This window comes from Lethenteron reissneri, chromosome 37 (assembly GCF_015708825.2).
Source record: "Lethenteron reissneri isolate LAM-NWPU_2019-01 chromosome 37, ASM1570882v1, whole genome shotgun sequence".
Taxonomy (NCBI): Eukaryota; Metazoa; Chordata; class Hyperoartia; order Petromyzontiformes; family Petromyzontidae; genus Lethenteron; species Lethenteron reissneri.
Window position 1 is genome coordinate 2,640,539 of NC_083815.1, and position 16,678 is coordinate 2,657,216.

At 49.0% G+C, this 16,678-nt stretch overlaps 1 protein-coding gene across 4 annotated transcripts in view; it reads left to right on the forward strand.

Annotated features, from left to right (window-relative positions):
- The first annotated feature begins 1,267 nt into the window (after positions 1 to 1,267).
- Positions 1,268 to 16,678, forward strand: part of LOC133351520 (CD151 antigen-like) — a 32,539-nt gene continuing 17,128 nt past the window's right edge. The window contains exons 1-2 of one of the 4 annotated variants that reach the window (XM_061566790.1): positions 1,268 to 1,412; positions 15,965 to 16,094. In XM_061566790.1, coding sequence (XP_061422774.1) covers positions 15,996 to 16,094 — 99 coding nt within the window. In that variant the 5' untranslated portion in view covers positions 1,268 to 1,412; positions 15,965 to 15,995. Of the gene's footprint in view, positions 1,547 to 15,961; positions 16,095 to 16,678 lie in introns of all 4 variants that reach the window. The other 3 variants (XM_061566793.1, XM_061566789.1, XM_061566792.1) reach the window with 3 other exon arrangements.

A 16,678-nucleotide genomic window follows, 5' to 3' on the forward strand; every position in this document is an offset into this window, starting at 1 on the left:
GTCTCACTCCGAATCAGTCGAGTGGCATTATCCTTTCATTGGTTGCGTAAAGCTGTGTGGAAGCCACCTGGTCTGTCGCTCCGCACGAAGCTTCAGGTCTTCTCGGCCACAGTCATGCCCTCCCTTCTCTACGCTCGCGAAACGTGGACCCCCCTAACGGAACATCTTCGCCGGTGAGAACCATTTCGGCTGGCCTGCCTACGATCCATCCTGGGTTTAACCAGGCTGGATTGTGTGAGGAGCTCACAAATCCTTGAAAGATCTGGACAAAGTCCCATCGGTGAACTCCTCCAGCAGGCAAGGCTGCATTGGCTGGGTCATATTGTCCACCCCCCCCTCGTGTGCCCGTGCCGGCCTTTATAGGTGCTCGCTAACAGCGCTTTTCCCTACAGTCTGTTAAGGCTACACGTGGGGATCTTTGTCTAAAAACTTTGTGTACAAGTTAGTTATCGACGCACGTCTCAAACAATCCAAAGCCTCTCTCCCTCCCCCTTCCACCCAAAAAAATTCCGGCCACATCCCCCCCACTCCCCTCCTCCTCTTCCCTCTTTCTCCCCTCCCCCCCACCTCTCCCCCCCACCTCTCCCCCCTCCTCCTCTCCCCCCCACCTCTCCCCCTCCTCCTCTCCCCCCCACCTCTCCCACCTCTCCCCCCTCCTCCTCTCCCCCCCACCTCTCCCCCTCCTCCTCTCCCCCCCACCTCTCCCCCCTCCTCCCCCCTCCACCTCTCCCCCCCACCTTTCTCCCCCCACCTCCCCCCACATCTTCCCCCCTCTTCTCTCCCCCCTCCTCTCCCCCCCACCTCTCCCCCCTCCCCCTCTCCTCTCTCCCCTCCTCCCCCCTCTCCTCTCCCCCCTCCCCCTCTCCCCCCTCCCCCTCTCCCCCCCACCTCTCCCCCCCACCTCCCCCCCTCACCTCTTCCCCCCACCTCTCCCCCCTCCTCTCCCCCCCTCCTCTCCCCCCCCACCTCTCCCCCCCACCTCTCCCCCCCACCTCTCCCCCTCCTCCCCCCTCCACCTCTCCCCCCCACCTCTCCCCCCCCCACCTCTCCCCCCCCCACCTCTTCCCCCTCCTCCCCCCTCCTCCCCCCCCACCTCTCCCCCCTCCTCCTCCCTCTCCTCTCTCCCCTCCTCCCTTCTCTCCTCTCCCTCCCCACCTCTCCCCCCTCCTCCCCCCCCACCTCTCCCCCCCACCTCCCCCCACCTCTCCCCCCATCACCCCCAGGGCCCCCGCCGCTCTCCCGTGCGGTGACGCGCGCACGAAGGCGGCGCCTTCGCGCCCGGGCGAGGGGGTGGCGCTCTGGGTGTCTGCGGGGAGGGCGGAGAGGCGACGTGGGGTTGGCGCAGCGCGGTGGAGACGTCCACCTCCTCCTCCTCCTCCCGCACCCGAACCGCGGTGCCCGCTAGCTACGGGGTGAGTGGCGCGCATAGAAGTACCGCACAACGCGAGACGAACGCGGATTTCTCGAGCCCCCCCCCACACCACCACACAGGGGCCTACAGCATCGGATCGCCGTGTACCAAGTGGGGGGTTTGGTGGTGGGCCAGGTACGTGGATTCGCTTTGTGTCGGCTTCATTGTCAATGTGTTGTTGTCGTCGCCAATCCACTGCTGGATGAACACCCCTCGACAAATCTGCCTCTCATCTCTCGCCATGCTGCTGCTGCTGCGACCTCCACGTGTTACAATAACCGATCTCATCGCTCCGTCTCCTCGGTGGTTGTTCTCTCTCTCTCTCTCGGACGTGTTCCAACCCTCCTCTGCCTCACCCTCTCGTCTCGTTATTCTTCACCCACCGGCCATCATTCACCATCTACGAACAACGTGGTGGCCTGGGCCCACGAACTTCTCTACATTTATTTAACGATTTAACAACAACAACAAGTAATACTAGTCTGGTGTTGGTGTGTTTGGGCAACGATGTTTGTATATCGCGATAAACAGGAGGGGAGGGAGGGAGAATCTCTGTCGGAGTGTCTTCTTCAGATCGTAAAAGTCGCGTGTGAAAGTCACAACAGACACAAATCTTCCTACACGGGGCTCTGTGGGGGGGGCAAGTGATGTTAGCGAGCGCCTATTAAACAAAGAGCCCGGCACGACGCCCGGCCGCCTTTGTCTCTCCCCCCCCCGGACCGATGTTGTTCACACACCGCACCGGGCACTCATTTAAGGCCGAGCCGACCTAGGTAGGAGAAGAGCCCGCTGCGTACATCATGCGCCACTGATGTCAGCCGTGACCAGGGGAATCTTTATTACCATGCGTGTGTGTACTGTATGTGTGCACATGCGTGTGGGTACTGTATGTGCGCACATGCGTGTGGGTACTGTATGTGCGCACATGCGTGTGGGTACTGTATGCGCGCACATGCGTGTGGGTACTGTATGTGCGCACATGCGTGTGGATACTGTATGCGCGCACATGCGTGTGGGTACTGTATGTGCGCACATGCGTGTGGGTACTGTATGTGCGCACATGCGTGTGGGGTTAGTGTGTGGTGGGGGGGGAGCGGTGGATCTGGTTGGGTTTTCGCTCACGGCTAACATCAGTGGCCAGTGGTGATCCCAACCCGATCGCTCCCGGGGGGCCTCTTCGGGGTCATCTCGGCCCTTCGACACTGGGGGGGGGGGGGGGGACGAAGGCACTTGTCCCCCAAGTCGGCGAGAGGCTACGCGGGGGATCTTTATCTTTGTGTTCAGTCGGCGTTGTCTCCCCGCTGTTTAAATGCAGCCCACGCATGTTTAAAAAGACACATTATTTCTAGATTTGAAGCTTTCGTGACTGCAAGGATTCATACTCTTAGGTTTTTTTTACGGTAAAGTCACGTAGGTAAAAAATACAAATAAATAAAAAATAAAAATAATAATAGATTATTTTATTTCTATTACTATATTTTTTACCTACGTGACTTTACCGAAAAAACCCACTGTGTACAAAGGGATGTACATACCCACGTACAAAATACGTGTACATACATGGCATTGCATAGCGATCTCCCGAATGATGAAAAACTCAACGCATTTGCAAATAACATAACGGTCCTAAAACGGCTAAAAAATATCAGATTCGACGTTTCACGCAATGGGCCTCCTTCGTGGCACACGGAGAAGGGCCAGAGAGTGAGGGGAATACCAGTTTCACCGCGGTTGCTCTGATGGAAACTTTAGTTCAGCAGCAATCTTTGCAGATGATCGGAATCGCATCGGTATTGCATCCACGGGGTCACCGTCAAGCCCCACGTCTATCCACCGCTGGATGAAGGTGACCCCCCCCTCCCCCAGCAGCTAAGGTCATCATCGCACACTGCTTGAGCGTGATCGGCTCATCGCCTTGCTGCAAGTGGCGTTGGCGTTGTGAGAAGTGAGCACGTGTACAGAGAGTTAGTTGAATTTGTGATCTATGTTTAACCGAAACCCCAACACTCCCAGGAATGTGGGTTGGGTGCCTTCCAGCGCACTGTATGGGGGTTCTCTACACTCTTTTGTTGGGATTCCTCAAACATAACATGAGATCTGCTATGAGTAAGGGGTTTTGCCCGAAACGTCGCCTGTTATTCAAACTAGTTTACGCATATTTTGTGTTGTGTTAAGGGGTTGGCCCGTTTCTGAATACTGCACCTACAAACACACCGTTCATCTCTAAACATTCTTAAAATGTAATTTCTATCAGGGCCCAAACCATTTGTTAACCCCGTCTCTGGCTTCTCTTATTACCAATGTGTTGAGTTTTTAATCATTATGTTTTGCCTGTGCACCACTGCCAATTCGTTATCATAGAAACACGTAGGGTGGTGTAATACATTACTTATTTTGCTTAGTCTTGTGTGATTCATGTTGGATCCTGAGGATTACAAAGGGGGCTTAGTCTGGCTCTGTGAGCCTGCGGTAACAACGTGGAATGTTTAAGCATGCCGAGGGTAAATTAGTTTGGATCGAATAATTTGGGGCATTCAATTTGGCTGGTGAAAAATAGTAACGGATTTGTCAGCCAGGATAATGTAATGCGGCCTGGCAATATGTCCACTGGAAAAATGGAGGTGTGGAATTGGCGAGTGCACATGCGCTCTAAGGATGAGTACATCACAAGAATGTGAGAGATGGCATTGGCTGCGGGAGGTCTTTATCCATAAGTGAATTGGCTGATAATGCCTTAGTCTGGCTGTTTGAGCTTCAGGTCGTAGTAATGTTGAACTTTCAGGATTTTTGGTATGTGCCTTGGATCTATCAGATGCAACCATTAACATTGACCATTAACATAGAGGAGCTTAATTGTGTCTCAATGTAGCCCTTTGAGCTTTACGGTAACGAGATGTTAACTATCTCGCCTGGTATACAGGAGGTTCGTGGGTTTGATCCCGACCCTGACGCCTGTATATTTGTAGTTTGCATGTTTTCCCCGTGGTCACGTGGATTTCTCTCCGTCTCCTCGGATTTTTCCCTCCACACTTTGAATCAACATGCGTTTAGAGTATTTAGGTTGCTATGCATTTCCACGTGGTAAGCCACTTAATTGAGCCATCATTTGTGGCCAGGTCGCTTCTGAAAAAGAGATGTATAGCTCGGTGGACCGTACCTAGTAAAACAAAGTAGTTTAGTTGAACACGGTATCCTAACAATCCTAAGGAGGCCTGACTCTGGCTCTGTGAACCATATAATCCTCATTGTACCTTTAGTTTTTTCCGTGAGTCTCGTCCATTAACACCGAGTCCTGACAATCGTAAAGGTGCCTCGGTCTGGCTCTGAGCCTTAGACATGAACACTTATGGTTAAGGATTCTAACGGTGCTTTATTCTGAGCCTTGGGCTATAATATTCAACTCTAAGAATCTTAAAGGTGCCTTAGTCGAGCTCTGTGAGCCTCAGGCAATAACATGGATCCTGAGATACCTAAAGTTGCCTAAGACCGGTTTTGTGTTATTTAATCAATTGTGGTATCTATGTGTGTATCGGGACGGTATATACTGTATGTGTTGACTGCTCATGCCCGTACACTCATGAAACAGTGATATGATTAGAAGTGTATAATTATATCAACAGCCGAAGAGTGACGATATGTTAGCTGTTGATTTTTGGCAACAGATGCAACTTAATATAGATCTTGTGGGTGCAACAATTTCTGCCCCTTCCCCCTCGCGATTCGATGAATTGTCGCAAATCAGGGGTCATGATTTGGTGCATAAATAGTTGATTTGTTTAACATTGTGGTGAATGTAGCGACCCCTAATGGCTGGAGAGGTCATGCGAACCCGATACATACAACATCTAGGGATGGGAAAACGTGACTTATCACGCGCGTAAGCTTGAATTCGGAATCAAATAATTGATGCGGTATGTATTGGTGCCGGGTGGCGAAAACGCTGAAAGTTTGCACGGTGGAGGCACACAGGTGGTGGATCTTGCCGGTCGCATCAGTCGGGTCAACCCGAAACACCCGGGTCTCTCACGAGACCTTCCAGCAGGCCTTCGACAATTCACGTGGCCTCAGCGTGCACCTATCCTGGCACAAGCTCAGTGGTGACGTCACGACCACTTAGTGATGAATGGCAGTTGTTGAAAGTGTAATAATGTGTACAATTATATATTCTTACTTTACATGTGTATATGTACAGTATTTAACAACCAACTGGGAAAGAGGTTTTTTCCCCCCACAAGTTAAGAGCACGTTAAAAGATAACCACCCCCCATAGAGCTTCCACACATACTTGGGGCAAGTGCTGTTGGTGACCATCCATGAAGGCCGGCACGGCGCATGAGGGGGTGGTTGTGGTCAGGACCACGCCCGGCCACCTTTGTTTTCCCAATGCTGAGGTTTACACACCTCACCATTAATTCATTTAAATCTGAGTTGAACTGCAGGAGGCACAAGACCGGTTCAGATCTTACTCGTATTGTAGCAGAGTGAATTATCAACCACGCCACCACTACCCGCACTATTTCTTATTCACAAACACCAATACAATGAACTCTTTTATTCTATAAAACAAGAATCTTAAAAACTATTTTTATTTTACTCGGAAAGGCCTACTGACCTAAATATCCCTTTTTCAGAAGCGGCCTGACCACAAATGATAGCTCGACAAAGTTGCTTATCATGTTGGAAATTTCTGGTAGCAGCCAAATAGTCTAAACGCATGTTTCTGTGCTGAAGAAACGCTACTTTTTGTGTGTTATTTAATTTACAAAGTGCATAGTATTTTTTTTGTTCCAAAGCGTGGGTGTACGCTCTTGCCAGCCTTGCCATTTAAGGCCACATTTGACTCTTGAAGCTGGAGAGTGGATGAGTTGTTTCTATGCGAGCGGAGCATGTAACAGTGCGTGAGTGCACACCCTTTTACCCTTAACAGCAGTCACTCTCATTACAACAACAGGGGATAGATTTGTCAGATTCCCCTTGCTGTAGTAGTTGCTCTCTCATTCCCTACACTGTCCTCAAAATACCGGGCTTAATACAGGGGTGGAGTTGCCTGGTATATCATTTTTTAAAAATAAAACCCAACGTTCATTCAGAGTTTGTCATTATATTTATACTTCCCTTTTAGCGTAATAAAATTTTCATATTAATAAAGAAATACCTTTTTTATTTTAAGCCACTGGAACCATCCTAAAACTATAAGCCAATTCTGGACCCACAAACCAATGCTACTTTAACGTACTATGCAACACGGTACAACAGACGGTACATACTAAACTGGGACGTGTTATGTCGTATGCTGTTTTTTAGCACAGCATGGAGAGATGCACAAACCAAGGTTGGAGTGCTCTGCAGGCTAGTCATTATTTCAACTTTAGGAGTAGGATTCTAACGGTATTTTATAGATCCGCTCGTCCCCCAAATATAACGAATTACACTCCAGACACGGTGCATATGTCCCCGCGTTATTTGAAGGTAAAACTGGAGCTGACATGTTGTGTCACAGGTGTTCATCTGCAAACGTTCACAAATTGTTGTTTGAGTCTGGTAAACTTGCAAGAAATACATCGCTTAACACGCTGGCAGCTTCACTTTATCGCGGTTACATACCCTGTGCACTTGTAATCCAGCCGGTTAGAGGTGGAGTTTGTGGATCGATTAGTGATTTGTGTCTGTGAGAGGCATGAGATGCCTGCAGAAGGCAGCAAAGCGAGCATTTTTACTTTATTTAATTAAAAGTACAATCGTGAACGAATATCTTTCAGTAAATCACCAATAGCACGGGAATGGTTAAGATAAAATGGGTGTCTCTGATGAGCAAGCACGATCGACCTATCACTCCTTCAAATGTTCTTACCCACTCTCAAGGTCAGGTCTCTACGACTTTGCAAAAAATCCAAACCGACATTTAGGAACCTGGATTTTTGTTGCTATCGTTTGTTGTATTGCTCAGCCCCAGTGTACCACTGCATATTCCCAGGTTTCAAGTAGAACGATAAACGTTGAATCGTCCCAGTAGTACGATGATGATGGACGTTGGGGAGGGGGGGGGGGGGCAGTTGAACGTGGGTTTCGCTCACTCCGCTATAAACCCGGCGACCTGAGTTCGATTTCCATGCACGGCTAACATCCGTGGTGAGTGAAGTTTGAATTGACCCTGTGGCGTCAACTCCTTTACTAACCCGCACTTACCAGCGCGGTGAACTGTGATAAAAACATTCCCTCGCATGGGGAAGCCTTCATCCATCTTTTGATTGACACACGGCTGCAAATTATTATTGTTCTATGCTTTCATGAAAACCGCGTAAGAATGTAGACGGTCGTAGACATGACAAGTGGTTGAATGTGAAAGTTGGTGAGTCATTATTTACAGCTTAACAACAGGTGATATTGTGGCTTCAGAAGACCAGTGGAATAAACGCCAGCATGTGTTGATTCACCTTTGACGAGCACAACCAGGAGAAATCTGCGTGCAATTTTGCACCGTGTTCGTTGCACATTAAACGCATGGCATCGCACCAAAAAAATGTCATCTGGGTCGCGTGACTGAAGTGACTGAACGCTAAGACGCAAACTCTGGCTTGTAGCTCAAAGCTGCCAAGCCGCTTATTCTACACGATTTTAACTCGGTGGGGGGGAGGGGTCAAACTCCATTCTCCGTGACCCACCGCAGTCTCGACAGATTACGTAATTTGCACTCTGTGGTCCACCCGATATTTACTAAATACGTTCCACGTGAGCGCTGATTCAAATTAAAGGAGACTTGCTGCATATGTGTGTACGTGGTCTGTATACGGTGTGGGGAGTGGTGGTGCAGTGGTTGGTTCATTGTACCTACGATCCCAATGGTTTGAGTTCAATTCCCAGCCGCGGTCCTAGATATTGCTCGTTACTCACATCGGTGACGAGTGATATCCGAATCTATCCTTGATCTTGATGTCTTTTAGGTCGACTTATCCTTACATGAATACCTCGTGTGATGCATAAATATCAGAACTTGGGAGACAAAGGTGACGGGGTGTCGTTGTGCCCACACCATCCCCACGTGCACTTGTGCCAGCTTGAATAGGTGCTTCACGAATAGTACTTGCTCCGCTCGTCTGCATAGTCCACATGAGGGATCTTTAGTCTTTGTTCAGACATGATATAGCGAGTGCTGTATTTATCGAGTCGCATTAAAATTTAAAGAAATATCTTGTGCGTAGTATTGTGAGATGTTTACTACCTCGCCCTTATTACAGGAAGTTGTGGGTTCAATCCCAACCCTGAATTCCTGTATATTTGGAGTTTGCATGTCCTCCTTGTGGTCGCGTGGATTTTTTTCTCCGGCTTCTCCGGTTTTTCCCTCCACGTTTAGAAACATACGTTGAGAGTATTTAATTGCAATACGTTGCCACGTGATAAGCCACTTCATTGAGTGATGATTTGTGGCCAGGTCGCTTCTGAAAAAGAGCTACATAGCTCAGTAGGCTGAAACCTGGTAAAATAAAAATGGTGTTTATTTGTAAAAAAAAATAGTTTAGTTTTATAGTTTACTATCTCGTGTGTGGTAGAACACTGACCCTTCGGTTTCGTTCTCCCCTAAGTCAATTGTTGACACGTTGGAATTTAGTGAGGTGTAGTGGTGTACGAGCGTTTTGCCCTGCGCCCCCCCGCCCCCCGTCGGGTTTTGACACCTCTGCTCCACATGAACGCTGCCGGCGGCTAAATTAAACACAGCTGCCGCTGGTGTCCATTAGGAGGATGAGTGCTGTGTGTGCTTGCAGAGAGAAAAAAACAAACGTGCAACAACTGTCAGAAACTGCCAATCTCAGACATCTTGTCGCCTTCACCCCCCTTCCATAGTCAAGCCTTTTTGAGACAGCCAAATTTTCTGTTTTGATGTGCAAGAAGCAGGAGTACATTGTTGATTGGGAAAGGTATACAGGCACTCCTCTACTTACGAACGAGTTCGGTTCCAGAGGTCTGTTCGTAAGTCGATTTGTTTGTAAGTCCAACTTTACTCCTGTCGATTCCAAACGCCGCTGTGCGGCATTTACACTCAACGCAGGGAATGGCATTACAAGTTGTATAATTTCCTGTAGATGCCACTGGTTCTTCATGTTCTGCAGATGTAGATGTCACCACCGCCATCTATTGCACGGCGGTTGAGCTTACGACTCTCAGTCCGAACGGGCAACTGAACATACGGACAGGTTTGTTCGTATCTCTGAAAGTTCGTAAGTCGAATATTCGTGAGTAGAGGAGTCCCTGTGTATATATATAAAAGGTTAAAATACAGCCCTGCAATGTCCTGCTCTCTCTGTTGGGAGGGGATTCTTGGGAGTCCCTCTACAAGGTATTTCAGCCTTACTCTTCAATGATGACCAAAGTCGTCTTGGTAGAGATGAGAGCCCATTCGCACTTGCATTGTGGGCTATCCATTTATACGGTTGTGCTCACCCCGTTACCCTTGGCAGCATCCCACTGTTGATTAGTTTCTATGGAAAACGTGTTGCGAGGAGACACGGGGTGGCCCAGTGATGATTATTTCATTAAACTACTTCCCGTGACGCACTGAATTTTATTCAACATGACTAGGATTGGCAAGCCACTCATTCTCCACTGCTGCTGTCATAGTCTGGAACTCTGTTCTCTCAGCCATCTGTGCTCTCGACTCTCTCTGCCCCTGGTTCAAGTCCAGGCTCTAGACCTTCCTCTCTTTTTGTATTCTCTCTGTGAATGAGCGACTGCCTCTCCTCTACAGCTATAAAATAAATATGCCCCACCATTTCGGTGCAGCGTCTTTGAGATGCGGTTGCTTTTTAGACGCTATATAAATCCTCATTGTGTTTTATAGTGTTGCCAAATAAGAGTTGATTGATCGTAAACGTGAAAAAAGCGAAAGGCGCACGGTCATTCACTTTGGCATGTTTAACAGTTGCCAGCCCGCACAAAACGCCCGTAACCAGCCCGTACAGGCTAAAAGACTGCAGTTTAATTCTCACTGTAGGAATGTAAAGCTGTTTAGTGGGTTTATGTTAATTCCATAATTTAACTCTGAAAAGCTGTAGCAAAATGAAGTGCTGTTCAGCTACGGAGGTGAATGTATTTGCGCGCGAGTGTGTGTGTCTCGGGTGTACAATTGTTTTCACTTGCACTATCGGTTCACATGAACATGTCCTCGCAAACCCGTTTCATCCTTCCTTAGATAAGAGCAAGTGTGATTAGTACGTGACACATGTACGTACAGATCTGTGTGTAAGTTTGAATCAGAGGTGTCTGCTTCAATTTGGACAAAGATTAAGGTCCCCGGTATAACCTGTAACAGACTGTTGGGGCAAGTGCTGTGAGCGAGCACCTATGAAGGCTGGCATGGCACACGAGGAGGTGGGTGACCAGCACCACGCCCGACCGCCTTTGTCTCCTCAGTTGCGATGTTTACATACCGCACCAAGTACTCATTTGAGGCTGAGTCGATCTAGGAGAGGCCCAGGACCGGTTCCGATAATCGTCACTGGAGTTGATCGTGAGCTGGAATCGAACCCGGGTCGTCGGGTTTGTAGCGCAGCACGCTAACCGCTTTACTACCGCTCCCCACATTGGACACGCACGCGTACACATGATCTCAGTTAATGAATGAACACATTCAATGGAATGAATGTCCCGTTGTGTAACGGTCAGCACGTTTAGACTTGTAATCCAGATGTCGACGGTTCGATTCGATATCCCGATGCACCAATTGAGATAAAGTGAGCACCTTAAATCGCCCTCCTCTGCCCATCCAGGAGCATAAATGGCTCCACAGTTAGTTGATCGGCATGCCTTGTGTGATGGCGTAAAGTGTGGCTACTTCCACCTCTTCCAAAATATGTGCCATAATACCCTCTGGGATAGGTTCTTGAGAGCTTCCTCTCGTGGAGGCCTTGTCACCAGCATCATCGGTGTGCCAAATAACTTGCAAGGCTGCACCTTTGCCATTACCTATTTCACGACCTACGTGATATGCAGAGCGCTGATTCAGATTGAGGGCTCTACCTCACATAGGACAAAGAGAAAGATTCCCTGTGTAGCCTCCATAGACTGTTGGTAGCAAGAGCTGTTGTCGAGCACCGGTTGGCATGGCACACAAGGGTGCTGTTACCACCTTACCCAGCTGCCTCTGTTTTCCCAGTGCTGGTGTTGACACACCGCAGCGGATATTGTACACAATTAAATCACAATTAACCTGCAGAGAACGCAGGACAGGTTCCGCTTCCAATTTCCACTGATGTCATCCGTGGCCAGGAGTCGAACCCAAGTCGCCAAGTTCATCATCGCTCTGAGCGCGAGTCGCTGGTTCCCGCTACGTTCCACTACGTACCAGCACACGCTCAAAACAGTCAAGCACACGCTGTGTGTGGGAGGGCGTTATATTTGAGTGAGTCATTAATCCCATCCGGCTCATTCCAATATGAGCTCAGCCGTTCCTGTGTTGCTTTGGAATTTTTTTTTTCTTTTACGAGCCCCGACCCATTCACTTCCTTAAAGGTCTCGCTTCTCTGCCCACAGACCCAGTCCAGCGCCGTGCAGTATCGAACTGCACCCACGTTATTTGGCCTGTGGTGGCGGCGGCGCACAAGCACAGATACAAAACGAATAATAATTGATCGGTCATCACAATCGTCAAGCAGCACTGTGGCCTTAAGGTGAAAAAAAAAATGCGTAACGGGTGACGTTTCCAGCAGTGGCCCTTTCTCATCGCGCATGACTGGAGGGCAGAGAGATGGAGATCGCACAGCATGGAGACTGTTGAGAAGTACTTTTTTTCTTTCAAGCTTTCTCGTAGCCAGTTTTTGAATTGGCATATGAATAGCTCCTCTTTCGCTAGCAGTGGGGTAACGGACAAACCCTTGGCTTAATCAACGAGTGTCGCTGCACTGTATATACATGTACACACGCACGGCTCAAATCTGTTAGCCCTGTCGATAACCAGTGAATACTCATTGAGTCAACACGTCTCTTTTGCAATGGGAGACCTATGGCAAACACATGGAACAACCACTATGGCATCGGTTATGACAATGAATGTTTACATTATTTGCTTGGCACAGAGGCTCACAGGCTGCCACGAATCCGGTAACCTAAATTTTATTCCCATCCGTAGCTAAGGTCACTAGTCAGAGCGATGTTCTGCTCGAATGAGCATCGAGGCGGTCTGGAATCATCTTAAAGTTCATGTTTAAACGTGATTTTCTATATTTTTTTTGGTTGAATATGACAATTGGCAACGCATCTCAAGTGTACACGATTAACATCATGTCACTGAGTGGCGGCGACGTCACCGCAGCGCTCGTGCCAGGCTAGGTGCACTTTGAGGCCAATTGAAGTGTCGAAGGCTTGCTGACGGGAGGTCACGGGCAGATCAAGGTGTTTTGGGTTGACCGAAATGACTGACGGATGCACCACCCGTGCTCCCGACTGTGCCAAGGGTTGTGCGTTTTTGCCACCCTGCGCTCCGCTGATTGTTGCGAGCGTCGCTCCTCTGCCCTCCGTTATTGTTGGAGGCCGACCGCCTCCAACAGCCCAGCAGCGTCCTTCACAAGTCTCCTCCATAGAGGCCGATCTTAACACGCACTAATACGTACAGTACCACAGCATCTGGTGTGCCCCCTTTTGTCTGTGACTAACGCTGCTTGCCAGAGGGCACGTGTGCCCAGCCGGCAGGGCACACACATGGTTTTCAGCAGTCGGGGAATTCGGCTCGCATTTACGATCGCACTTTTGACTCTTTGATATTTCGGGAGGATGGCATTCCCCGCCCTCGGCTCTTGTTTTTGCCGGCTCTCATTGAGCTCTTGTGCTCTGCGCGGCCTGGGGATATGAGGAGGGGAGGGGACCCCTCTGCTCGAATGTTGGAACACGCCCCGCCTCCATTATCGGCAGGCGGATGCTTTAGCGGTGACAGCATGGTGGTGGCAGGCGGTGGGGAGGGGAGCAGGTGGTCGTGGTGGTGCTGGTTGTTGTGGTGGTGGTGGCGGTAGGAGGGCGGGTGGTGTGTTGGATGGCGTTGTGCCAAGACCGCTTCTACCCACATCTTCACCGTATCCCGGGCCCAGTGATGACACGGCCCATGACCCAAAGAGACAAGTGGCAGATTTGCATGCCTGCTGTGGTTGGCACCTAGTATGGGTAAAAAGTAAAGGTGCGGGCCTTGTAACCACTTGCTCACATCGCTGCTGGCAAAAGGGCCTCCACTAGAGAAAACTGTAGAGGGTTTTTGGTCTACTCTTCCACGTCGACTCGACAGGAATGATACCCATTTTTATATTTCGAATCTTCCGTTGTTGGTCAGCAGAGGGCATCCACACAAAATAATCTGTTGTACTCTACTTCTGTGCTCGCATAGCTGTTGCTCCCTGCCTTCGCCAACTTGCACTGACCAGCGTGGTGAAGTATGCTTAAATAGCCCCATGATCATTATAGCATGAGGGCTGGGCTTTCATCCAGCAGTGGATTGACAAAAGAAGGCTGGCAAGTATTATTAGCATTCATTTTTAATTTACAGAAATATACCGACGCAACTACTGTACCTCTTCTTTGCAAAAGAGGTGATGTATGTCAAGGTTTTCAACACGAAAAACAAACAGCTTTTATTTTGTAGACACATAGCCTTGGCTGTTTGAAGATTAGTTAAAAAATACAAGGGAGTTTAACCTGTCTTTAAAGATCGTACTCTGGTGACATCACTGAAGTGACATTTTGAATGGTATTGATGTGCAAGCGGTGGGATTTTAGTTGAGCACTGTGACTTCAGTGACTCCACAAGCTTTCAATCGACTTAATTTTCACGAGTATCCTCTGAAACTCATGTCGGACAGCCGTATCAGGTACTTGTGCTTCGAGTTTTGGCCCTCTTTGGATTCGGGATATTGAAGTGTTTGCAGTTGATCGACAAAGTCACATTGGGATTGTGGGCCCTGTCGTCCGTGGACAGTGTCGAAGGCAGTTCTAGATTAACGACCAGACCACTCTGCGCGGAAGAGTACAGCATCACATTTAAAACAAGAGACTGAAATCCACGCAAATTGCGTGGATTTCTGTTAAACTCTCCAGTGTGATTTTGTTCTCGGACGTAAGTCATTGGCAATGAACACATTCCTGCGGAGGGAGCTGGTAGGAACGTTGGGTTGCTCGGTCAATGGTCAGGGTCAACGGCGGCGTGGTGTATTCCGCAAATATGCCCGACTGTGAGGGCGGGCACAAGCCGGCGTGAGTAGGTTAAACGTTGAGTTTTTTATAAGGGCACCACGGGGTGACCAGCCCCTCCCCACCCAGCACCACCCCTCCCACCCCCCACCCTCCCCACCCACCCAGCCCATTTTTGGATGCACGACAGACGGACACAATAACCCCCTGTGGGCTGGTGGAACCAGGTGGTTCCTACCAGTATAACCTTGTATTATATCTTGAGCCACACAACGAGATGAAGTTACGTAATTACGCCACCGGGAGAACAGTGCGAGTGGAGGTGCCTGCTTTTAGAACTGATTTAAATAATTCTCTTAGCGCTGGGTTTTGTTTCATATTGTGGCCATGTTTGATAAATTTTTGCCAGTTTTGGATCGGGTAAGTCTCAAACAGCAACACAACTTTATACCAAAGTTATTTTTCACATTGGAATTTTTTGAGTCATTGCGCCAACATGGCACGGACAGACAGACAAAGCGAATGAATTAACGATTTCAATACTCTTTGGTTCTTTCGGTAAATTCACATAGGTAGAAAAAATAATACATCACGACGTTTCGATCACAGCACAAGCGACCGTCTTCAGGTGAGAGGGAGAAAGCTACTGAAACGAGGTCTTATGTCGGCTTGAGATGGGTGCAGCCTCAGGGTAAGAGAGGGCGGGGCTAGAGATGGTCTGCCTGAGGCTGTGGAAGTGGCTATTGTATTCTACCTACGTGACTTTACCGAAAGAACCAAAGAGTATGGATTCCTGCAGTCACGAAAGCTTCAAATCAAGATGAATGATTTCAACCTAAGTTTTAAAAGCGTGAAAACATTTTACAGTACATTCATGTAATCGTTCGGCGATGTATTAAAATACCCGCTCTGGACTTGTCACATAACTCAAGGTTCGAAGCTGCACCTTCACAGCTCTGATCGTTGTGTGAATGCTGCAAGTTATTAAAAACGGTGGCGTCCGAGCAGAGCGAGCACGGACCCGCGTGCGGTGGGCGGCGCGGTTGAATCGGCGTCGCGGCTTTTGACTCCGTTCGTCGGAGTTATGATTTATTAAAAACAATTTTTTTTTTAGAACGTCAAAAAAATGTTCTCGTTCGCACTTTGGAGCCGAGCAGCATTCCGGCATGCCGGTGAGCCGAGGAGCAGCACGGGGGATCGTTTGCGATGACTTGCAGGTGTTTGCTCTCTCAGCCAGGGGGGGCGGGGCGGAGGGGAAACTATGCTTGTGTGCTTTCATTGATCTGAACCCGAGTTCCACAGATATGCCCGTTGCTTGACCCAAGGTGATGAAAACCACCTGTTTTTTGCTTTCAATGTGTTTATTTTGGTGCCCCCTCTGTCCGGCAGCAGGAGTTGACCGGTTGGGAGGACAGCGAGCATCATGGCCGGGGCGAAGAACTACGAGGACAAGGATGGGGGGAATGCGTGTGGCACTGTCTGCCTCAAGTATCTGCTCTTCATATTCAACTTCATCTTCTGGGTGAGGGGATGCTCCTGGCCTGCTTACCCGTTCACTTGCTCGTTCGCCTGATCGCCTGCGCACTCGCTCACTTTCTCACCCGTTCACTCGCTCAGCAACTCATCTGCTCATTCTGCTACTCAACCACTCTTGTTCACTTGCTCAACCGCTCACCTGCTCACCCGCTCAACTGCTCGCCCACTTACCCATTCGCTCGCTCACCCGCTAACCGATAACTTTAAGCTTAAACCGAAAGCCTTCTTCTCTGACCATATGTGCAATCCAGATAATTTGTCTTTTCTGAATTCGACTTTTTTTCCTTCCTTCTTAGTTTCTCTCACTTGCCATCCCACCGATATTTTTTTCTCCATTTCACACTATACCCACTTCTCCAGAGTTTCCAGTGTCCACATCTCCGCTGTGTCTCACACATCACTCCACACTAAGGTGTTTACGACCCTCTACTTCAATTCCCACACTCTTTCCTATGATCAACAACACCACTTTATTGCCGGCTGCATTTAAATGCCGCATTGCGAACAGGGGCATGTGAGCACAATAATCACATCTAATCCAGCGACGGGCATTGACATGTCCTGTGACAA